This window comes from Semicossyphus pulcher, unplaced genomic scaffold (assembly GCF_022749685.1).
Source record: "Semicossyphus pulcher isolate SPU_LCO1_2020_fin unplaced genomic scaffold, fSemPul1.0.p SCAF_13, whole genome shotgun sequence".
NCBI classification, from domain to species: Eukaryota; Metazoa; Chordata; class Actinopteri; order Labriformes; family Labridae; genus Semicossyphus; species Semicossyphus pulcher.
The window spans coordinates 25,653,440-25,671,810 of NW_027211637.1; the positions used below are offsets into that span (position 1 = coordinate 25,653,440).

The 18,371-nt window shown below is 38.1% G+C and overlaps 3 protein-coding genes and 1 non-coding gene across 7 annotated transcripts; 3 read left to right on the forward strand and 1 right to left on the reverse strand.

Annotated features, from left to right (window-relative positions):
• The first annotated feature begins 1,635 nt into the window (after positions 1 to 1,635).
• dnajc5aa (DnaJ (Hsp40) homolog, subfamily C, member 5aa) lies at positions 1,636 to 5,820 on the forward strand. Of its 3 annotated transcripts, none has more exons than XM_069660822.1 (5): positions 1,636 to 1,758; positions 2,630 to 2,758; positions 2,857 to 3,070; positions 3,178 to 3,349; positions 3,454 to 5,820. In XM_069660822.1, exons 2-5 carry the CDS (start codon positions 2,649 to 2,651, stop codon positions 3,558 to 3,560), a joined length of 603 nt encoding a protein of 200 aa, XP_069516923.1. In that variant the 5' UTR covers positions 1,636 to 1,758; positions 2,630 to 2,648; the 3' UTR covers positions 3,561 to 5,820. The 3 variants fall into 3 exon arrangements, with proteins under 3 accessions (XP_069516923.1, XP_069516922.1, XP_069516924.1); XM_069660821.1 differs by having other exon boundaries at positions 1,636 to 1,745; XM_069660823.1 differs by having other exon boundaries at positions 1,636 to 1,745; positions 3,457 to 5,820.
• A 2,487-nt stretch (positions 5,821 to 8,307) lies between these two features.
• On the forward strand, positions 8,308 to 12,487 carry LOC138589875 (tumor protein D54-like). The gene is made up of 9 exons (XM_069660350.1): positions 8,308 to 8,376; positions 8,905 to 9,020; positions 9,102 to 9,250; positions 9,526 to 9,573; positions 9,944 to 10,045; positions 11,038 to 11,064; positions 11,758 to 11,793; positions 11,894 to 11,942; positions 12,025 to 12,487. The coding sequence occupies exons 1-9, from the start codon at positions 8,355 to 8,357 to the stop codon at positions 12,100 to 12,102; spliced, it is 627 nt and encodes a 208-aa protein (XP_069516451.1). The 5' UTR covers positions 8,308 to 8,354; the 3' UTR covers positions 12,103 to 12,487.
• A 758-nt stretch (positions 12,488 to 13,245) lies between these two features.
• On the reverse strand, positions 13,246 to 13,317 carry trnae-cuc (transfer RNA glutamic acid (anticodon CUC)). Its single transcript has one exon. It is a non-coding gene; the product is annotated as a tRNA-Glu (tRNA).
• Positions 13,318 to 13,946: 629 nt separating this feature from the next.
• On the forward strand, positions 13,947 to 16,060 carry ppdpfa (pancreatic progenitor cell differentiation and proliferation factor a). 2 transcript variants are annotated; one of them, XM_069660476.1, is made up of 5 exons: positions 13,947 to 14,080; positions 15,116 to 15,219; positions 15,333 to 15,410; positions 15,496 to 15,589; positions 15,671 to 16,060. In XM_069660476.1, exons 2-5 carry the CDS (start codon positions 15,165 to 15,167, stop codon positions 15,801 to 15,803), a joined length of 360 nt encoding a protein of 119 aa, XP_069516577.1. In that variant the 5' UTR covers positions 13,947 to 14,080; positions 15,116 to 15,164; the 3' UTR covers positions 15,804 to 16,060. The 2 variants fall into 2 exon arrangements, with proteins under 2 accessions (XP_069516577.1, XP_069516578.1); XM_069660477.1 differs by having other exon boundaries at positions 15,677 to 16,060.
• Positions 16,061 to 18,371: the final 2,311 nt, after the last annotated feature.

The window sequence follows — 18,371 nt, forward strand, 5'->3', positions numbered from 1 at the left end:
CCAAAATATATTTTGGAAGAATGTTGTCATCTCTCAGTTTAGTTTAGAGAACTGTAGAAGCTATATACCAACAAGCATTAAGACTGTTCTGGTAGCTCATGATGCACTTACACACTGTTCAGACACTTTCTTGTAGTATCAAAATTGCAACAAATTAAGAAAATATATATACTTCTTTTGTCACATCTGACCATATAAATTGAAATTAAAAGTGACAAGCATCAAAAGACTACAAGAACAAAATATGCCCTATTAAATTGGAGATTTTTTCACAGAGAAGGCATAAACACAAAATATAATACTATAATGTGTCAAGGAAGTAGTGTGGAGGTTTCTTGGCTATATGGGTCAGTGGAGTACTATCATGTCTAGAAGTGAGGGATTGCATCTCAATGTCCTATGAAACACTGATAGGAATTTTTCATGCCATTTATTTTGACATATCAGATTGACCACTGGTGGAACTAATTACATTAAGGAAACCCAAGGCTTTCCAATTTGAACACTTTTCTGTTTGTAGCCTTTTCAGCTCTAGGATCATAATCTGTGTAAATGAGAAATGTTTAGTGAAAGAAGTCAGTGTCTTTCAGGGGCCCCTTAATGCAGGGCCCTGAGGAGTCTGCCCTACTTTCCCTGTTGATTATCCATACGAGATACCGGCAGCTCTCACAAAGAGTGAGTCAGATGTTTGACAAGACTGCAAAGATTAGACAGACAAATTCGTATGGTTGAATATGTTGAAACATTATTTAAACGCCTATACACAAATAAAGTAGAGTTTGACGAGTAAACTCACACCGCTCTAATGTTTTTGGGAGCTGGAGCTAGCTTAGCTTAGCATAAAACACAGAAACAATGGGAAACAGCTAGCCTGGCTCTCTCAAATTGGGGCAAACGCTTTATTTGTTAATCTCAATAATTAATTATTGTATTTTAGTTTTAGTTAGTTTGTTTTAATATGTTCAAATGGAAAATCAAACTTTCAATTCGTCTCTTTTTTCAGGCATTAACTGGACTTATATCTGGGCCTCCACTTATTACTTCCTGGAGCCCCTCTGGTTGCCTGGCAACTGCAAAGGGCCAGGAAATAGTTTGACACATTCGACACAAAAACTGTCAATTTTATATATATATATATATATAGTAAGTAAGTAAGTAAGTATTCACAAATAAATAAAACTAAAATGTATGTAATTAGTTAGGCTAGCTGCATTTTAGGCTGGGTTTTGCTACGATTTTGCAGAGCAATCAAACTGTTTCCCCTTTTTTTAATGTAAACATAAGGAATTAACCGTATAATGACAGCTGTGTTGATTTTCCAACAAAAATCCATCAAAACAGGAATACGCATATTTCCTAAAATGTTTGCTTCAGCTCTATTTTATCAATGTTAAGTGTTTTTTGTCGTGTTTGAAATACTATTCCAGTTTCATGCATTGTGATTGTGTAAGCACGATTTAGCTTTCCTCCGACGGTGTGCGTAGCTCGAAAGACTGTACTTGCACGCCTTCGCATCCTGCATCCTTTCTCCCCATCATCCCAGTCCGTTTGTGCACGCGCACGTAGGGTCGCCATGGGGTGTTTGGGGGGCGGGGCCAGCGTACTGCTGCAGCTGTCCATGGTTGCGTAGTGGAAGCCAGAGAGGGTCCGGGTACGTGCGAGATGCAGCCATAGTCACGCTACACTGTCTAAAATTTCAACCTGCTGGGATCGTTAGTGTTGCAGCGCATCAGACCGACTGAAAGGTGAGACTGAAAGGTGCATTTCGATCATTTATTTTTCCTCGAGACGCTGCCCCCTGCCCTTGAAATTTAATGCTGACGATCCATCCCTATCTTGCATCAAGAACAGGCCAGGAAGCAAACCAACATGGATGCTGTGCGCTATAGCAGTGCTGCTGATGATGCTTGCATAGAGATTATGCTCCTAGCATCGTATCACAGTCTAATCCTTCGTATAGACAATTTACAACGAGATGCGATTCGAAACAAAGGCGAATTTGACGCACCCTGGTCAGACCGGACAGTTTTTGGTTAAAATGTTGAAATAAGGTACACAGGGCTTCAAATCGACCAGTGGCCATTCATTTGTGTCAAGATGACACCCATTTGGAAGCAGCTACATTGTCAGGAATGGCTACATCTTTTTTTTTTTACTTGCAGTATCATTTCAATTGGCTCTTTTTCTCTGGCAGCATGCATGGATGTCAGTTACTGATTTACTCACAGCAGCAGAGGCAGTCACTGGCCCTGCCAAGATGTTACATTTACAGTATAATCATGTAGAAAATATTTATGTCATTTGTGCAATTTCATTGAAAACTGTGAATATTAAATTACTGCAGGAAATTTATTATAAGGTTTGCATGTTTCTCTCACAGCTCCTTGACTTTTTATCCTTATATTTCAAACTGAGCTGAGTGCTTCCATATACAGCTTGCACTGGACAGATTTAATAGAGACCAGCTGTTGCCTGCAGTCATGAGGATTCAATCCCACAGGCCTCACTTTAGTCTTGATATTTTTTTTTTAACAAGTATATCGTGTTAAATAGGATATCTTTGATCTGGTCCCCCTGGTTTTCTTACAAAGCTCAACCCAAGCATTTATTTTTCTGTTTCTGTCCCCAGCTTGTGAACGTGAGGCATCATGGCTGAGCACCAGAGGCAGCGCTCTCTGTCCACCGCCGGCGAGTCTCTCTACCACGTGTTGGGAGTGGAGAAGGTGGCCACATCAGATGATATTAAGAGATCTTACAGGTGAGATTTGACGTCACCGACCTCACGTATTTACAACAGAGATATGTGCTATGATTAGTATTATTTAATTGGGTTTTTTTGCCCACTCTCTACATCAGGAAACTGGCGCTGAAGTTCCACCCTGACAAGAATCCTGACAATCCAGAGGCAGCTGATAAGTTCAAGGAGATAAACAACGCCCATGCAATCCTGAATGACCCCACGAAGCGTAACATTTATGACAAATATGGTTCTCTGGGACTGTATGTGGCCGAGCAGTTTGGAGAGGAGAATGTTAACACTTACTTTGTCCTTTCAAGCTGGTGGGCAAAGGTAAGACTACATTACTTTTTGCTTTGTGATTTCTTTTTCTGGTGACCCTTGTCTTTTTTTTCTGCTCACACATTGACACTTCATCTCATGATTGTGCTTGTCTGCAGGCTCTGTTTGTATTCTGCGGCCTGGCCACCGGCTGCTACTTCTGTTGCTGCCTATGTTGCTGCTGTAACTGCTGCTGTGGAAAATGTAAACCACGGCCTCGGGAAGGCCAGGACCAGGAGTTTTATGTGTCCCCTGAGGACCTGGAGGCTCAACTGCAGTCTGACGAGAGAGGTGAGACTGAATCGCCTGTGCCGCCACTCCGGTTTTGGATATATTCAAGGGTGATTAAAAGAAGGAGGCTGAATGCAAACACTGATTTGTTTATGTTGTTGAAGCAGAGGCAGGGGGAGACCCTATAATGCTGCAACCATCAGCCACAGAGACGACCCAGCTAACATCGGATGGGTACCACTCCTACCACACTGACACCGGCTTCAACTAACCCCCCGTCCCCTGTCGATCCTGGCCTGCGGCCCTGCCTGCTTCCCTTCTCCACCTCAGTGAGATGAAAGAAAGAGGGGCATCCATCTTTCCACTTCAGAAAGAGAGAGTCATGCGGAGGAGAGGGACTAGTAAGCATGGCCCATGAAAGGAACTAATGAAGTCACATCCCTTACACCCCTCCCTGATTGGTCCGCAAGTTATCCCCCCTCCCCCCCAGTACGAGAAGAAAAGAGAAACAGCTTAATTGTTTCCTTTTTATTTCTTCTTTTGTATTTCTTGGCCTTTAACCACACAGGTCGCCTACCCCCACTTCCCCTCTCCCACATTTTGCATCATGGTGTAGCATGCACTGTTTATAAAACATGGTCTCCAGACTTTCTTTCATCTTTAGCAACATTTTTACTTTGCAAGACTCATGATGTAGGTGCATACATACGTGCAATATGTTCAAATGAGTAAAAAGTTGGAGGAAGAGGGGGTGACTGTATTTTATGCTAAAGCTAAGGAGAGCCATGGCTCAGGGAGGTGCTGGTTAGAGAGATGTTTGCAGAGGTGGTCGGTGCCATCATTTAACCTTCAACAACAGAGTTGTCATATATTAGTGCAATTTTTACTTCATCAGTACTGTTTCAGTTAAAAACACCACCTGCAGTTGTCAGATCTACGGATCATCTTTGGCACTATGTTTGTGTCTTTAGTGTGCTCCCCTGAGTGTTTTTATTGTGAATCATGAGGATGTTAAGACAAAGAGCTTTATTTGCGGTCTTTCATAAACAGCAGCTGACGTAATATTTCTGCTCAAGTTATTAAACATTATTGGCTTTTCTGTCTTCGGCTTCAGCCCATTTCTGCAGGACTGAGACTACTTTAATATCATTCCTGCAGCACTGAACAGGTTTTCAATTTCAAGGTAACTTTTATGTCGGTTCATCATTTCTATCTTTTATAGCAGGTTTCAGCCCAGATGGATGAGCTAATGTGTCAAGGTTTTTCACGTTCTTATTTTCAGTTAAACCTTACAAGAATTTCTAGTAAATTCGTATTTGACTAAAGTTTAGCAAGGTGAGCTAAAGCATCCAGAATTTATTGAAATAATATGATGATAAATAATTGAATTGCTGCTGTCTCCTTTTTTCACACATATGATTTATGTCCCAACTTATAGAGGCCGAAAGATATTTATTTAATCTTGCTTCCTTCATGATCTGTAATGAAGCCAAGACGCTGCAGGTAATCCAGCTGTTAACATGTAGAAATAATGATCTCTAACAGCAGCAGTCGTGGTTCAGAGGGTGACATGTTTTTTAACTCTAAGCTGTCTTGAATATGTTAAGTGGTAAATGTGATGTGGAAAAAACATGTTACTCTCTTCATGGCTGGGAAATAAAGCTGACATGGGAGTGTGTTAGGTAGGGAGGAATATGATTTTCATCGCGTTTGTAGTCCTTGTGTTTTGAACTGAAGTCTGCTGACATTTTGTCCGATGCTGTGATCGTTTATCATTGTTGACTTTTTTGAATCCTTGTAGAGTAAGAAGCTCGTACGGCATATCATCTGTGAGCCAGTGCTACAGGCAGCTCCAAGTAAAAATGACATTAGATTTTTCATACTTCTGAATTTGCATATATTGCCACACGTTTGCAAATTTGCCATAAATTGCCATGAACATCTTTGCCACTTTGTCAGTTTTCATAACTGCTAATAATGTGTTTCAATGGTTTACAATTGGTGAGCTCCTGTCGCCCACCCTCTGCTATTAACGGTATGGATGTTGACCTCTGTGGCCCTTGTATGATGTTTCCTGTAACCCTTGATTAAACATAGATGTTCCTGTCATGGCTTTTTCATTGAGATACTGAAAAATGCTACTGTAAATGTTCTAAGTTGAATGCACTGTGTGTTTAAAAAAACTATAATAGATCAATGATCAGGAAACGACTCCATAAAAATACAACATAGTATATAGTGTAACTATAGTGAAATGGTTATATGATGCATTTTTGGAGTTTTATTTATTTCATACTTTGTCATGTTTCAAATGATGATTGGCTATAATTTCAACTGGTATGGTGTTGTAATGTGACCATGACATTTTGCAAGGAATGGTTTAATGGTTCAGGTCGCTTGTACATACACTTGGCCCATATAAAGTATAAACCTTAACGTTTCTGTTGTAGCATGGTAATTGTGTGTCTGGAAGAAAACAAGTGGATCATTGATCTGATTTGCTGTTGTTGAATAAATGTTCCTGAACATTGTGTCCTCATCAAATTCTTTCTCAGGGATGATAACAACATGGTGCAAGTTCTTGTTTGTATCGTTTGGAGAAGGTTCAAATCTAACTGGATTTATGAAGGCCACAATGACTGATCTTATGTATAACACAGAAACACATACAGATAAAACCACAAGACACTGGAAGCAGTCAGCATGGATTATAATGGAGCATTCACATATGCACTTATAAATACAACCCTGACCAATTACAGTATTAAAACATTAACATGTATGGATTTTACATAAATATAAAATAACATATTATCAGTCAAAATGTAGCACTACAGTGTGCAGCTGAATTCTTTATCAAATTCTTAACTATTGCCATATTATATGATACTAAAGATCAAAACTAATATGATATACTAATATGACAGATGTTTTTGAATCCAACCAATACTAATCCAATTTTCATGCTACAGAAGAGAGCAGTAAATCAATAGGCTTATTACAAACCAACCAATGCACAGATATTTATTTACATGCTCTTAAATTCAATTGATCTTTAAACTTCACAGACTGCACAAAAAGAGACTTCCTAACTGTGTTCAGAGGTTGTTTGAAATTAGAGAGAGTCAGTGTGGTTTGCTTTAAATCCTGTACAAAAAAATTCCTTTCATTCTCATTATTAGCGCTAATTAGGACTTTAGTGAGGGAAAAGTGTTAGTTAATGGCCTAGTTATTGTAGAACATGGTTATGAAGAAAAGCGCATTAATACATGCTTTATAATGACTAATAAAGAGCCAATATGCGACTAATTTTTATGTTAATAAGCAACTAGTTAATGGTGAATGTGAGTACCTTAATATGAAGTGTTCCCAAAATTCCAAACATTAAATCCTCATCCTAAAATGTTGTCTTTTTTATACAGCTGTTTATCTCACTGTAACATGATCTACTATCACTGTCTCTGGCTAATATGTATCAAAAAAGATGACTTAAATCTTTGTTTCATTACTTCTGCAGCAGACTGTGACACTCTGTGACGAGATGTTCTGCCAGGAGATGGAGACATGTCTTACTTTTACCACCTTGTCATGGGATCCTCATTATAGATGAGAATTTGTACACATAAAAAACTTTAATATTGTATCTAATTTCTTTTCAACACGTATAAGGCTGCTAGAGTTACTGTTAAAAGGAGAGGTTGTGTAACTGTCATCACAGATCCTTAAGCATTGCTTCTAGCAGTGGACTGATCCGAACTTACACAACACAGATTTTAAGTTTTATTGAATAAATTGTCACTACATACATTTGTCACTTTCACTTGTCTACACATGATATCTTAAAAGGATTGTGTTCTCAGCCTTTTCGCTTGCAGTCAAAATAAATATACATTTTGGCCTAAGTTATCTTACAATAATAGCACGACTGTCAAACATTTTAAGGCAGGTCTGATTACATAAATATTGTATGTATTTGTGTATGTTTTGGAACATGAAGTACACTTACTCAAGTACCGTTTGTCTGAAAAAACTTTTTAATTTTTTTAGTTTATATTAGATATACTTTCTAATCCCAGAGGCAACTTTGTGATTTTTCCCTACTTTTATTTGACAGCTGCAGTTAACATAGCCAAGATACCACTAATTTTACATATATAATCATAAGACACAATACATTGTTATAGATTAAATTGCCCAACAATATAGTACAGAAAAAAAATACTGTAGAAGACTATATGTATGGCGATGTCTTTTACCTATTGATAATTTACGTACATTTGTAGACTTCTTTTACAGTAAGTTTCTGAATCTATAACAGAAGTATCTTAAATCCTGAAATAACTACTTTTTGTTAAGTAAAGGATCTGAATACCTCTGCAGTACTTATTATTTTGTTGTACTTGGGGTCTCTGCCTGTGAATTCTTAACTCATAATTAGATGATAACATACAAAGAACCATCCACTAGGCCAGCCCCATGTTTTATGTCGTTTGAAGATGATACTATTTTTGTCATATCTTATCATACATTCTAAATAGAGACACAACAAAAATTGCCCTAACACTAGAAGAGAGAAAGGAATATATACATCCAGGAATTCTAACAGTTATTCCAACAATAATTAACTCAACTATATTCATCTAAAATATAAACTAACATATATCTGAAAAGTAAACCTACTTAAGTAAATCTCAAATATAAAACTGACATACTGTATATCTAAAATGTAAACAAATATTAAAGGGAGATAGAGGTGTTAATGTACCATACAGTCTTCACAATAGTAAATGTGCCATTACAGTGTACAGGGATGTTAATGTGCAATTACACTGATGAATTGGTACTGTTGGTTTGCAGGACAGCTTTTTAGCCTACATCTTAAAGAAAGAAAGTGTGATCCAATAAATGATGCACGTTTGGGTGAGTGTGTAAACGTGTGTGTGTGGGTGTGTAAACAGCCTCATTGATCCTGTTAGCTCCTGCCCTCCTCCTGCTAGTTGAGCTGAGTGGATGGGGGCGGAAGGCTGCTAAGTTAGCTAGCAAGTGTAAACACTCCGAGTTAAAAATGGCAGCGATGAACCGACCAGGTAAGACACCACATTGTTTCATATCAGACTTTTAAAGTTTTACGGTAACACATAATTATCTTTTACATGAATTTTGGTTAGGTTAAATCGGCATGTATCGTGTTTATTGCGTGTTTTGGCTGTTGTCGACGCTGGTTCACGGTAGCTACGTAAGCAACAGGTAGCTAACGTTAGCTGTTAGCCAGCTAGCTTCAGTTAGCTGGACAGAGACTGAAGTTCAGCACTGAGGACAGCTCCGACTGTGTATTTACTGTGTTTTAAAGTGTATCCTTTACTATCTAATATTTATGTCTGTCTAAATGTTTCCTTTTTAAAGGGTCGCGGTGATACTACCGCATTTAAGATTTTCTATAAAAAAAATTAAATTATATTGATATTAATATTTATACACTAACACATTGTAACATAACGGTCTCCTAAGTATGACTGACATATGTCTGTTTCTATTTACGTATTATGTATGTATCAATCTAAGTATCTGTCTATCTATTAGATATGTAATATTTATTGGCCCATTTTCTTTGTTAGGTTATGGTGCTGTTTCTTCAGCCATGAACTATCCTACAAGGATAACAGAAAATGGATTATCGCCCTCAGATCTAACCGAGGAGGACTTAGACAATTTACGGATTGAACTTTCAAAGGTGATGTAACTCAGTTTTTTTATGCTTTAAAATAAAAACATGTTGATAATAAAAAGTAATGTGTTCCGGTTACTGTTTTAGATGGAGGAGGAAATTCAGACCTTGCGGCAGGTGCTTTTTGCAAAAGAAAAATATGCCGCAGACATCAGGTGGCAGCTGGGAATGGGTCCTCTCAGTAACATCAAACAGAACCTGTCCAAAGGCTGGCAAGAAGTTCAGACCTCAGCCCCGTAAGTTGCATGTTTACACTGGCAGTGTAGCTTTTTATGTGACATTTTTATTGCATATAGAGGCAATAAGGTCTGTTGTATGATTAAAACAATAGCAATATGCACCTCCTCTGTCTTATCTGCTTTAAGACACCCTGCTGGCAGGACATTTGCCACGCATTGTCTTAGTGTGACACAGTTACATAACCATGGGAAGCACACTAATTACTTATGTGGTCTCTGTCTTAAGTCTGGGTCATAATCCGTAACTTGTGCATGCTCTGCTCTTGTTTCAGATATCTCACAGCCTCGGCCACTTTGGATGACATCAGCCACTCCAACGCGTGAGTGTTGGCCATCGTGTTTCTCTAGTTTTTGTACACTGCTCACATGTGAAGGAGGGATCTCTTCAGAGAAACAAGTGATGGGATTTTCCTGGTCAAATAGGATCTATGCCCTGTTAATAGCCTTACAACCTGACTTAGCACAGGGAGCTGTAGTATTAACAGGCAACAGCAGAGCTAGCCTGAAGCATTGGTTTGAAGCTTGATGGACCATTGCCATGGCGTAAATGTGCCTGGTTTTAACTGTTTAATTTCTGTTGTGAGTGCGTGTGACTGTATACTTTCGGGCTCTCTGTATGTAATCTCCTGTTTGTGTGATGAAAATGTGTTGTGGCTCTATTTGATTGTACTACTTCTTTCCTACCTGTAGATATGTGAGGACACGGGAGAGTCTCTCTCATGCAGGCCAGGTGACATCTTCTGCCTTGTCTAACATGGGCATGGTCATCACCAGGAGACTGACAGAGATGAGGTACACTCGAGAGTGGCAAAGCTCGTATTTCCTGAAAACATAAAGTTCAATAGTTTTCCAATTCTATTTGGCCAAAAAAAGGTTAGTCACAACAACCCGTAAGGAGCCATAGAAATTAGCTTGTGATTGTTGTTTCCAATTGGTATAAAAACGCAAAACTCTGCATGTTAATGGCCATAAAAATATGGAGACTGAATGGCAGGAGACGAGCTAAGAATCATGACAAATGGATGCTTAAAATTACTGTTACAGGTGTTCATCTGCCATATCTCAACTTATACAATAAACACTAATTATAAGACAGAATAATATTATAATACCATGTTTAGGCTTTGAGAAAATGCTATACCAGTAAATTTCAGAGCCATTTTAATGCCTACTAATGTTTTGTTAAGATAGTTGAACCTGAAAAGCAATGAGACTGCAAAAACAAATAGGACAGCATACAAAAAAGCCCTGGAACTGAAAACAAACCTCTTTTAAAAAACAAAAAATATCCCTGAAAAAAGAGTAACACGTAGGAAAAAGTAAGAAAAACTAATCTGAATGCAAAATAGTATCAATATTAATGATAAGAAACAATATATTTTCTGTTCAGTAAAACTTGTTTCAGTTGTCAATGCCAAATATTCTTTTCTTTACCAGGATTTTTTAAGGGCAAAATATTATTTTTAATGGCAAAGTTAAATGTGAGTGTCCTAGCTTCATTCTTATTTACTTCTCACCGTGAACTCTCTGTGAAGGAGGTCACAATAATCTTTTCACGATCCTTTTTAGAGGCTATAGAGGAAAAAGAATGTGTTGGGCTGAGAATCACTCTAACTTCGAAGGCCTCCTGTGTTACATTTTGTTTAGACCGTTAAGCGACCGTAATCCAATCACACTAGTACAGCTGGACGTCGGCAGCAGTATCTGATAAGTCTGTTGTTCTCTTCCATGTTGATGCACACGCCTGTGGGACGTCATCTGTGTGTCTGCCTTTATCTCAACAGAGCTCTGCCTCTCCCGGGCCCACCACGGTAAGATCTGTGAGCGTTGAGAATGAACTGAGGTCATGTAATAAAGCTGAATGATCTGAAGAGGAGTGCTGAATGAGCCTCAGTGTGTGTGTGTGCGTCTGTGTTTGTGTGTTTCCAGTGACGAGTAACTTAAGATTTTACTTCTAAAATCTCAAGTAAAATATAGAGATTTGAAAGGAAGCTTCATCTTTGTTCAGCTGTGGCTGTTTTCATATGAATATATTTTGTAGGGTATTAAATAAATTAGCTTTTTTTTTCATTGTGATTGACCAGTTAATCATTTTTAGCCAATTATTTTATCCAGGAAATATAATAGAGATTTGCTGTTACACTTTTTGGACTTGCTTACAGACAACACATTAACTTTGTACTTGTATAATAGTTATCAGTTTTACTTTTTATCTTTGTGTAGCTTTGTTGCCCATGTTTTTGCTGTATGTCTACTTTTATTTTTTCTGCAAATTGTTTGTATGTGTAAGTACATTTAGTAAATCTTAAAATGTCTTGTATGGTCTGATAATGACAATATTTTAAAGAATACTTAATGATTTTATTCACCATAAAGCAAGTGGCAAATTAACAATAGCAGTGATTAGTTACACATTTTTTAACCAAGAAGAAGTGTTATCTTTTGTGTGCTTTTTTATTTTCTTGTTGTTAAACCTCACTTGTCACATTCTGTCTCCTACCCAGCGCCCTCAGCCACACCATCAGTGTGCCGGCCATGAGGTAAAACACAAATACTCAGCCTATATTTACTGCTTACTCTTTTATTTGTGAGGTTAACACAAAACATGTTTTTGTAATTTCTGTACTCATTTCTCCACAGACATTCAAATACATTCAAGTCTTTCGAGGAAATGGTTGGCAATGTGAAGGTGAGTTTGCAGACACATCGAGCACACACTGTTCTGAACTTTGTGAGTACTGATTACTTGTTTCCTGTGTGGATCACAACAGGACAAAGTGACCGGCAATTCAACAAATAACGGAGACACCGCAGGGTTTGAAAGAAGATTCTCTCGCAACAGCACATGAGATGGTCCCTCTGAACAAATCTGGATGAATTCATACATTTACATTCATTTCTTCATGAATTGCAAAGCTATGAAAATAAGTTATTTTGTCCCTGTGTGAATTTGTCCACTGTTGTTTCTGACTATTGCATTTATTTGTTCTGACTTATAGAATGTATTCAGTTTGAAATATTGTCAACTTTAATGTTAAAATAGTATTTTAATGTGCAAATATTTTGTTGGATAAATGTAATTTAAGAGGTATTGATTTTGACATATCATTGCTGTCCTTTCTTCACACATGAGCCGAATTACCCACAGTATGCATTAATTGACATTAATTGTGACATTAACAAAAGAGAATATTACTAACATGAAGTATTTTTGTACTTTAAGATTTTTCAATTAAAGTCAATTGAATGGTGTGCGTGTGTATGTATGTTGTCATTGATAGTCACATAACTAAATTAAGTTAGTTAAGGAGGATGGTCGCAATTCAATTCGCTACTATTATTTCTAAGAAAATGTCTGTAAAGCCTTGGCTACTGTCAGGGGTAGTGTTGTTTAATATTGAGCCTTAGGGTGGCGCTAGAGGCTACAAAATTGACATGTCTGTTTTATTATGTAGAACCTAGATGCAGGTGTCCCTAATAACTAATAACATTGTTTATCCACCTTTAATGACATCAAAGCTCATTTTAATTTCAGCTATAGCGCCTTACGAGGGAGTATTACAATGGTTAACAACATTAACTTAAATGTTCAAGGTTCAGCTTTAAATTACTGGTAATTATATTGCACAATGAAATGCATCTGTAGCTTCATCTACAATACATTAACAGAACCAGTAAATATAGAAATAGAATAATAAAGTAGGAAATAAATAGAACGTTTTTTTATATATATATAAAGATAGCACAAAAAAGATATTCGGCAAGGAACAGTAACGTACATACATTATAAGACTATATACACATACACACTCAGTTAATATGTCCATAGTCTGTCATATCAGTTTATAAACCATCATTTTTAAACATACATTTTTTTTTCACATCTGATAACTTGCAAAACACCGTTTGCAGTGGCAGACATATTTACATCTGTAGTTTTTTAATTAAGTTTGTGGAAAAATGTCTCGATGAGCAGGTTCAGAAAAAACGTGTTCCCTGACCGGGAATCGAACCCGGGCCGCGGCGGTGAGAGCGCCGAATCCTAACCACTAGACCACCAGGGACAGTTATCTTTACAGATGGATGTAGAACCTTTAACGCCGCGGAAAAGGAATACTTGTACATGAATGTTTGTGTTGCTACTTTGACTTTGTGGTAAAATAACATCGATTTATATTTACATTAATTTATATTGATATCGACTTAACCAACTCACTCACGACTCACGAATAGTTTAATGTCCAAAGTCAACAGCTAACGTTACTCTTATAAACGTGCTTCTCTAAAAAAAATATATAAAGTTAAACCTTCTGTAAGATTGTTGAAAGACTAACGTTCGCTTAACCGTTCGGCTGAATCAAAGTTTCTGATTTAAATGTCACGTTAGATCAAATAGCATTATTTCAAACAGTTTGTGTCGAACTATCTGCTTGAAGCTAAAGTAGCATTCTAACATTCGCTTGCTAGCTAACATGGAGAAGTGGTTTTATCCGTTAGACTTTGACATCACCGGGTTAATTAAAGCCTCCGTTTGCCTGGTGTCACCGGGTTCCCGGCCAAACCGCCGAGCAGAACAACAGCACGTTCTGTAACTCGAGCTGCAACAGTCCCCGCCCCGTGCCATAGCAGCACGCGCCGAGGACAGACCCTATAAAACCACGCTCGTCTGATTGCCCTCACAATTCCAGCAGCAGAGCGACCGAGAGGGTCAACGCAAAGAGATCTTCCACAAATGGGCAATTTGTAACAACCAGCACCTCTTCTACTTCGAGCCATCCGCACCTTACAACCGCAACCGGTGCCAACTACAGCATCTCAATCTTCAAGGTAGGTAAAAAATAAAGATTAGAAAGATTAAAATCGCTTATTGATTAGATATAACCTCTATAATATGTTATAAACAGCGGCCATCCTTAAGGATTATAACTGATTAGTCCGTAAGTTTAAATACAAAAGTAGTTTTTGTATAAAATACACTTGAATACTTTTGTATTATATCCATATTTTTCTATTTGTTGAATATTTTCTCTGCAGTTCTACATTAATTTTTAAAAACACAAAAAGTTAGTATTGGTTTTCAGGTTAAATTGCCCTCTTGTCATTCTGTAAGTGGTGTGTTTATGCGTCAGCACTTTGTTTTTCTAGACGCAGATGCTTATTTGTCTGCTCCTTGAAATCCCCAAAGCCATCTGCTGCTCACCTGGTGTTAAGCTTTTCAGCCTCAGTCTGGTTCTCAGGCTCCAGGCAGAAAACATGTTCTACTTTTAAGTCCACAACATGTGCATGCTTATTTTGCTGCACTGCCAATACATTCTGATAAAGGTTAAGCTTAGTTCTAACTTTATTTTTGCCATTAAAAATGTGCTTTACAAATACGTCCTCTACGACACTGGCACAATCTTCCTTGGTCACGCAGCCAGCTCGTGTACTAAGATATCCAACTTCAGCAGGACATGTGGAGCGGACACGCTCTCTCACACACACTCTCTTGTTATTTGAGTCATGGGAAACCAGATTCTAGGAAGCAGCTGGCTTGAGATTTATCACTCTGCATAGAGGGTCTGTGGACAGGAATGGAGAGACACAGAGGGCATGAATGCACGCAGCAGAAGCTTCCCTGAAAGGGGTCGAGAGTGACATGTTTACTGTGCAGATGTCCTTATGGCTCCTCAAGTAGCTTTGTACTTTTGCACTAGCTGAAGTACTGTTAAAAGACGGAGTATAACAATATACAGAAAATGCAAGAGATATAAAAGGAAACATGATAAAAGGGAATGCAATTATATCATGCTGAAAACATTGTGGCATCCCTTTGTTCTATTTTACTCCAAGCCTAATAACACCTTTTATTTGTCTTTCCAGATTTCCATTTTCCATCTTTGAGTGGTTTTCCAGCTAAGGTCAGCAGAAAATGGCAGCAATTCCATCAAGTGGCTCCCTCATTGCCACCCATGATTACTACAGAAGTGAGTCACTCAGTGGTCTACACACATTTATTCATTTTAACCCTATTTTTGTATTTTTATAAGATATCTTTAGGCGTTTTAACTAAAAAAGTGTCTTTATATCTTTATTCCAGGGCGCCTTGGGTCCGCCTCCAGCAACAGCTCCTGTGGCAGTGCAGAGTACACAGGAGAGATCATTCCACACCACCCAGGTATTAAAAATATCAAGGTTTTTCTTTGAAAAGTCTCCTCGCACCAAATCGAGTTCCTTCCTGAAGTTTATGTTGTTCTTTGCAGGACTTCCAAGACAAGACTCTGGCCACTGGTGGACTTCATTTTTCTTTGCAAAACCGAACCAGCCCGGCCTGCAGAACGGATCTGAAAATCTAAAGTGAGGGTCGTGACATATGAACATAACATTTAAAATGATTGAATCCATGTTTGGTTAAACTAACTTTCCTTTGTGTGGCAGGAACAGAACCTACACAGTGGCCGACGGTCAGGTGACCTGCGTCGCCCGGGAAATGGTTTTAAAGAGACAACTCAGCGAAAGCAGTGAAAGTGGAAGGTCTGAATCTTCCACCCCGCCGTCAACTTCCCTTTAGACTCGTTTCCCTGCCACCATTCCCCTCGCCAACCCCCCACCCCCACCCTCAGGTTACCATCCATCTCATAGTCACTGAAGATGAAGGTGGTGGAGATGATGGTGTTTGATACCTTTAGTAAATAGAGCTTGCTTTTCCTACCTGCCTATGTAAAGTATCTTTTTATTATGTCCAAAAGTAAACAAAAAGTATGTACAAAGTTTTTTCATTTTATTGTTGTTACTTGAAACTGTTGATAATAAATAAAATACACTCAGAAAAACACACTTTGATTATTTTATTTTTTGCTTGATTGATTTATTTATCCCACATACAGGTAGTTATTAACCTGAGTGATTATAGACTGGGTCTTAATGGAAACAACCATGCTCAATACAATCCTGGATTTGAGCCTTATACTGGATTTGATGTCATTCAGAATGTTTACACAAATCATGAGAAACCTTTATATGCGATCACGACAGAGTCAATGTTTGTACGTCCATCATGAAAGTACACTGACATGCTTAATAGTATCCTGGATTTCAGGCTTATTAAGGATATGATGTTTATGCATGCACACTTTGTTAAGCAACCCGGATATTTAAATGGTCATACGGGGATTTGAATAACCTGGTTTCTAATATTCTGTGTCTCATATGCCCAAAACCAGGAAGAGACTCAAAACTGGTGATGAGCATGATGTTCACATGCACAAAACACAACTGGGATTCTTAAAAATCCAGATCTAACAGGGTTTCTACTGCGCATGAGAAAAACAGTATTAACATATGCACTAATTTGTCGTTCATCGTGTGCATGTAGACATCATATCCGGGTTTAACTGACCTAGAAAAGCCCTTAACCTGGTTTTGAGAATCCTGGACTGCTAGCATATCCATGTTTCCTACCAGGAAATGATGTTCACATGTATAACTCGTAGATTGGATTCCTAAAAAACTTGATCAAAACAAGAATACTAGTGCGCATGCAAACGCACTCGTTGTGTGAATGAACGTTAAATCTTCATCGTCAGCTCTGCTCAGGTGATTCACACAGCGGAGCAGCTGTTTTATAACTCTGCGAGGGGACACATGCAGCCTACTTACTAAACAAACCTAATCTGTTTAGCTTTGTTATGATTAGCAACAGGTTAGACAATACACTTTACATAATGCCTCACTGGGCTCGGTTGTGGGTCAACAGCTTCTAGAAACGTAACTGTTAAGACAATTAAATGTTTTTTGTAGAGCATTAAAATTGAAGCACATTTATTTTTATCCATTTAATTGGTTCTTCAAGTGTTAAAATGTTACAATTTCATTTCGTGTTCATCCAAAGTGACGTACGTCAGAGAGTTAAATGTTAAATGCAACCAGAGTTGGCTGACCTCAATATATTTCTGAAATCAGATCTCGAGTCAGTTACAGCTTATAACACGGACCTGCTGCAGACTTGTCACATGTGCTTCCATAATATATAATAAAGACGTCCACCTGCTGCCTTTAAAACTTACACATGCTGGAGGTGTTTTAAAAGACATTTTCAAAATAACTCAGCGCATTGTAAAAGATTCAATCTGGTCACGCTTCATGTGCTGCAATGGGAGACTAATGCTTCCCTGAAATGTTTTAGGGGTTTTTTTTTAACTTATGGAGAGTTTTGTGTTTTTTTCTTGCTTAACTTTTTTGCTGAAATTGATATAAGGTGCAAAAAAAAAATCTGAATTAACCAAATATTACTGCAGTAGCACTAGGTTTCCGAAGCCAGAGCCTTAAATCCTTTGTAGAACCAATCTATTGTGAAATTTTGTAATAATTTTGTACCTTTAAAAGGATTCTAATTACTGTGAACACATGGGTTACAGATACCTGTAAAGGATCAGTGAATGTGCTGGTTCTCTTGATCGATTTTTCGGAGAACTAATATGTAGGGACTATTTTGCAATGTGCACTCAGACAACTAAGAATAGACTGAACAAAGTCTGGCTACAGCCACGCTCCGTTGTAAGCTGATCCTTCTGTTCAAACAGGAAAGTCAGACAGTTCCATTACTGCATGTGGAGTATTTAGAGCAACATACTGGGGCAAATATTTTGGCATTTACTTGAGCAAAGACATAATTCTTTTTTTCAGACCTTCAAGCAATTAAAAAGGTACATGATCCGTCCCACTCGTCCTACAAAGCTGCACTATTCCTGGCAACGTATCAGAAAAGCACTTGAGTCTAAAATTGTCCTGTGATCCCGGCCAAGTAGCTGCAAACACCCTCGTGTCACTTAACTGACACGGGCTTCTCCCGTCCTGCAGGTCTTTTTATTTCTCTGGAGGGCACCCAGGGTGTCTCTGTGCAAAGTTTATAGAACAAGGTGAAGGAAGGACAAATATACAGAATATGTATGTAAACAGGCAAAGACCAAATAAGCACTAGAATGAAGCAGAAAAACAAACATACATGAATAAAGATATGTCTTGTTTAGCTGCAGAATCCTGTACAAAGAGCAAGATTTGTAGGTTTACATTTGAGCAAAACAAGCTTGTTTTATTGATGATTTCAGAGTTTTTCATAGAAAGTCAACACCAGTGCACT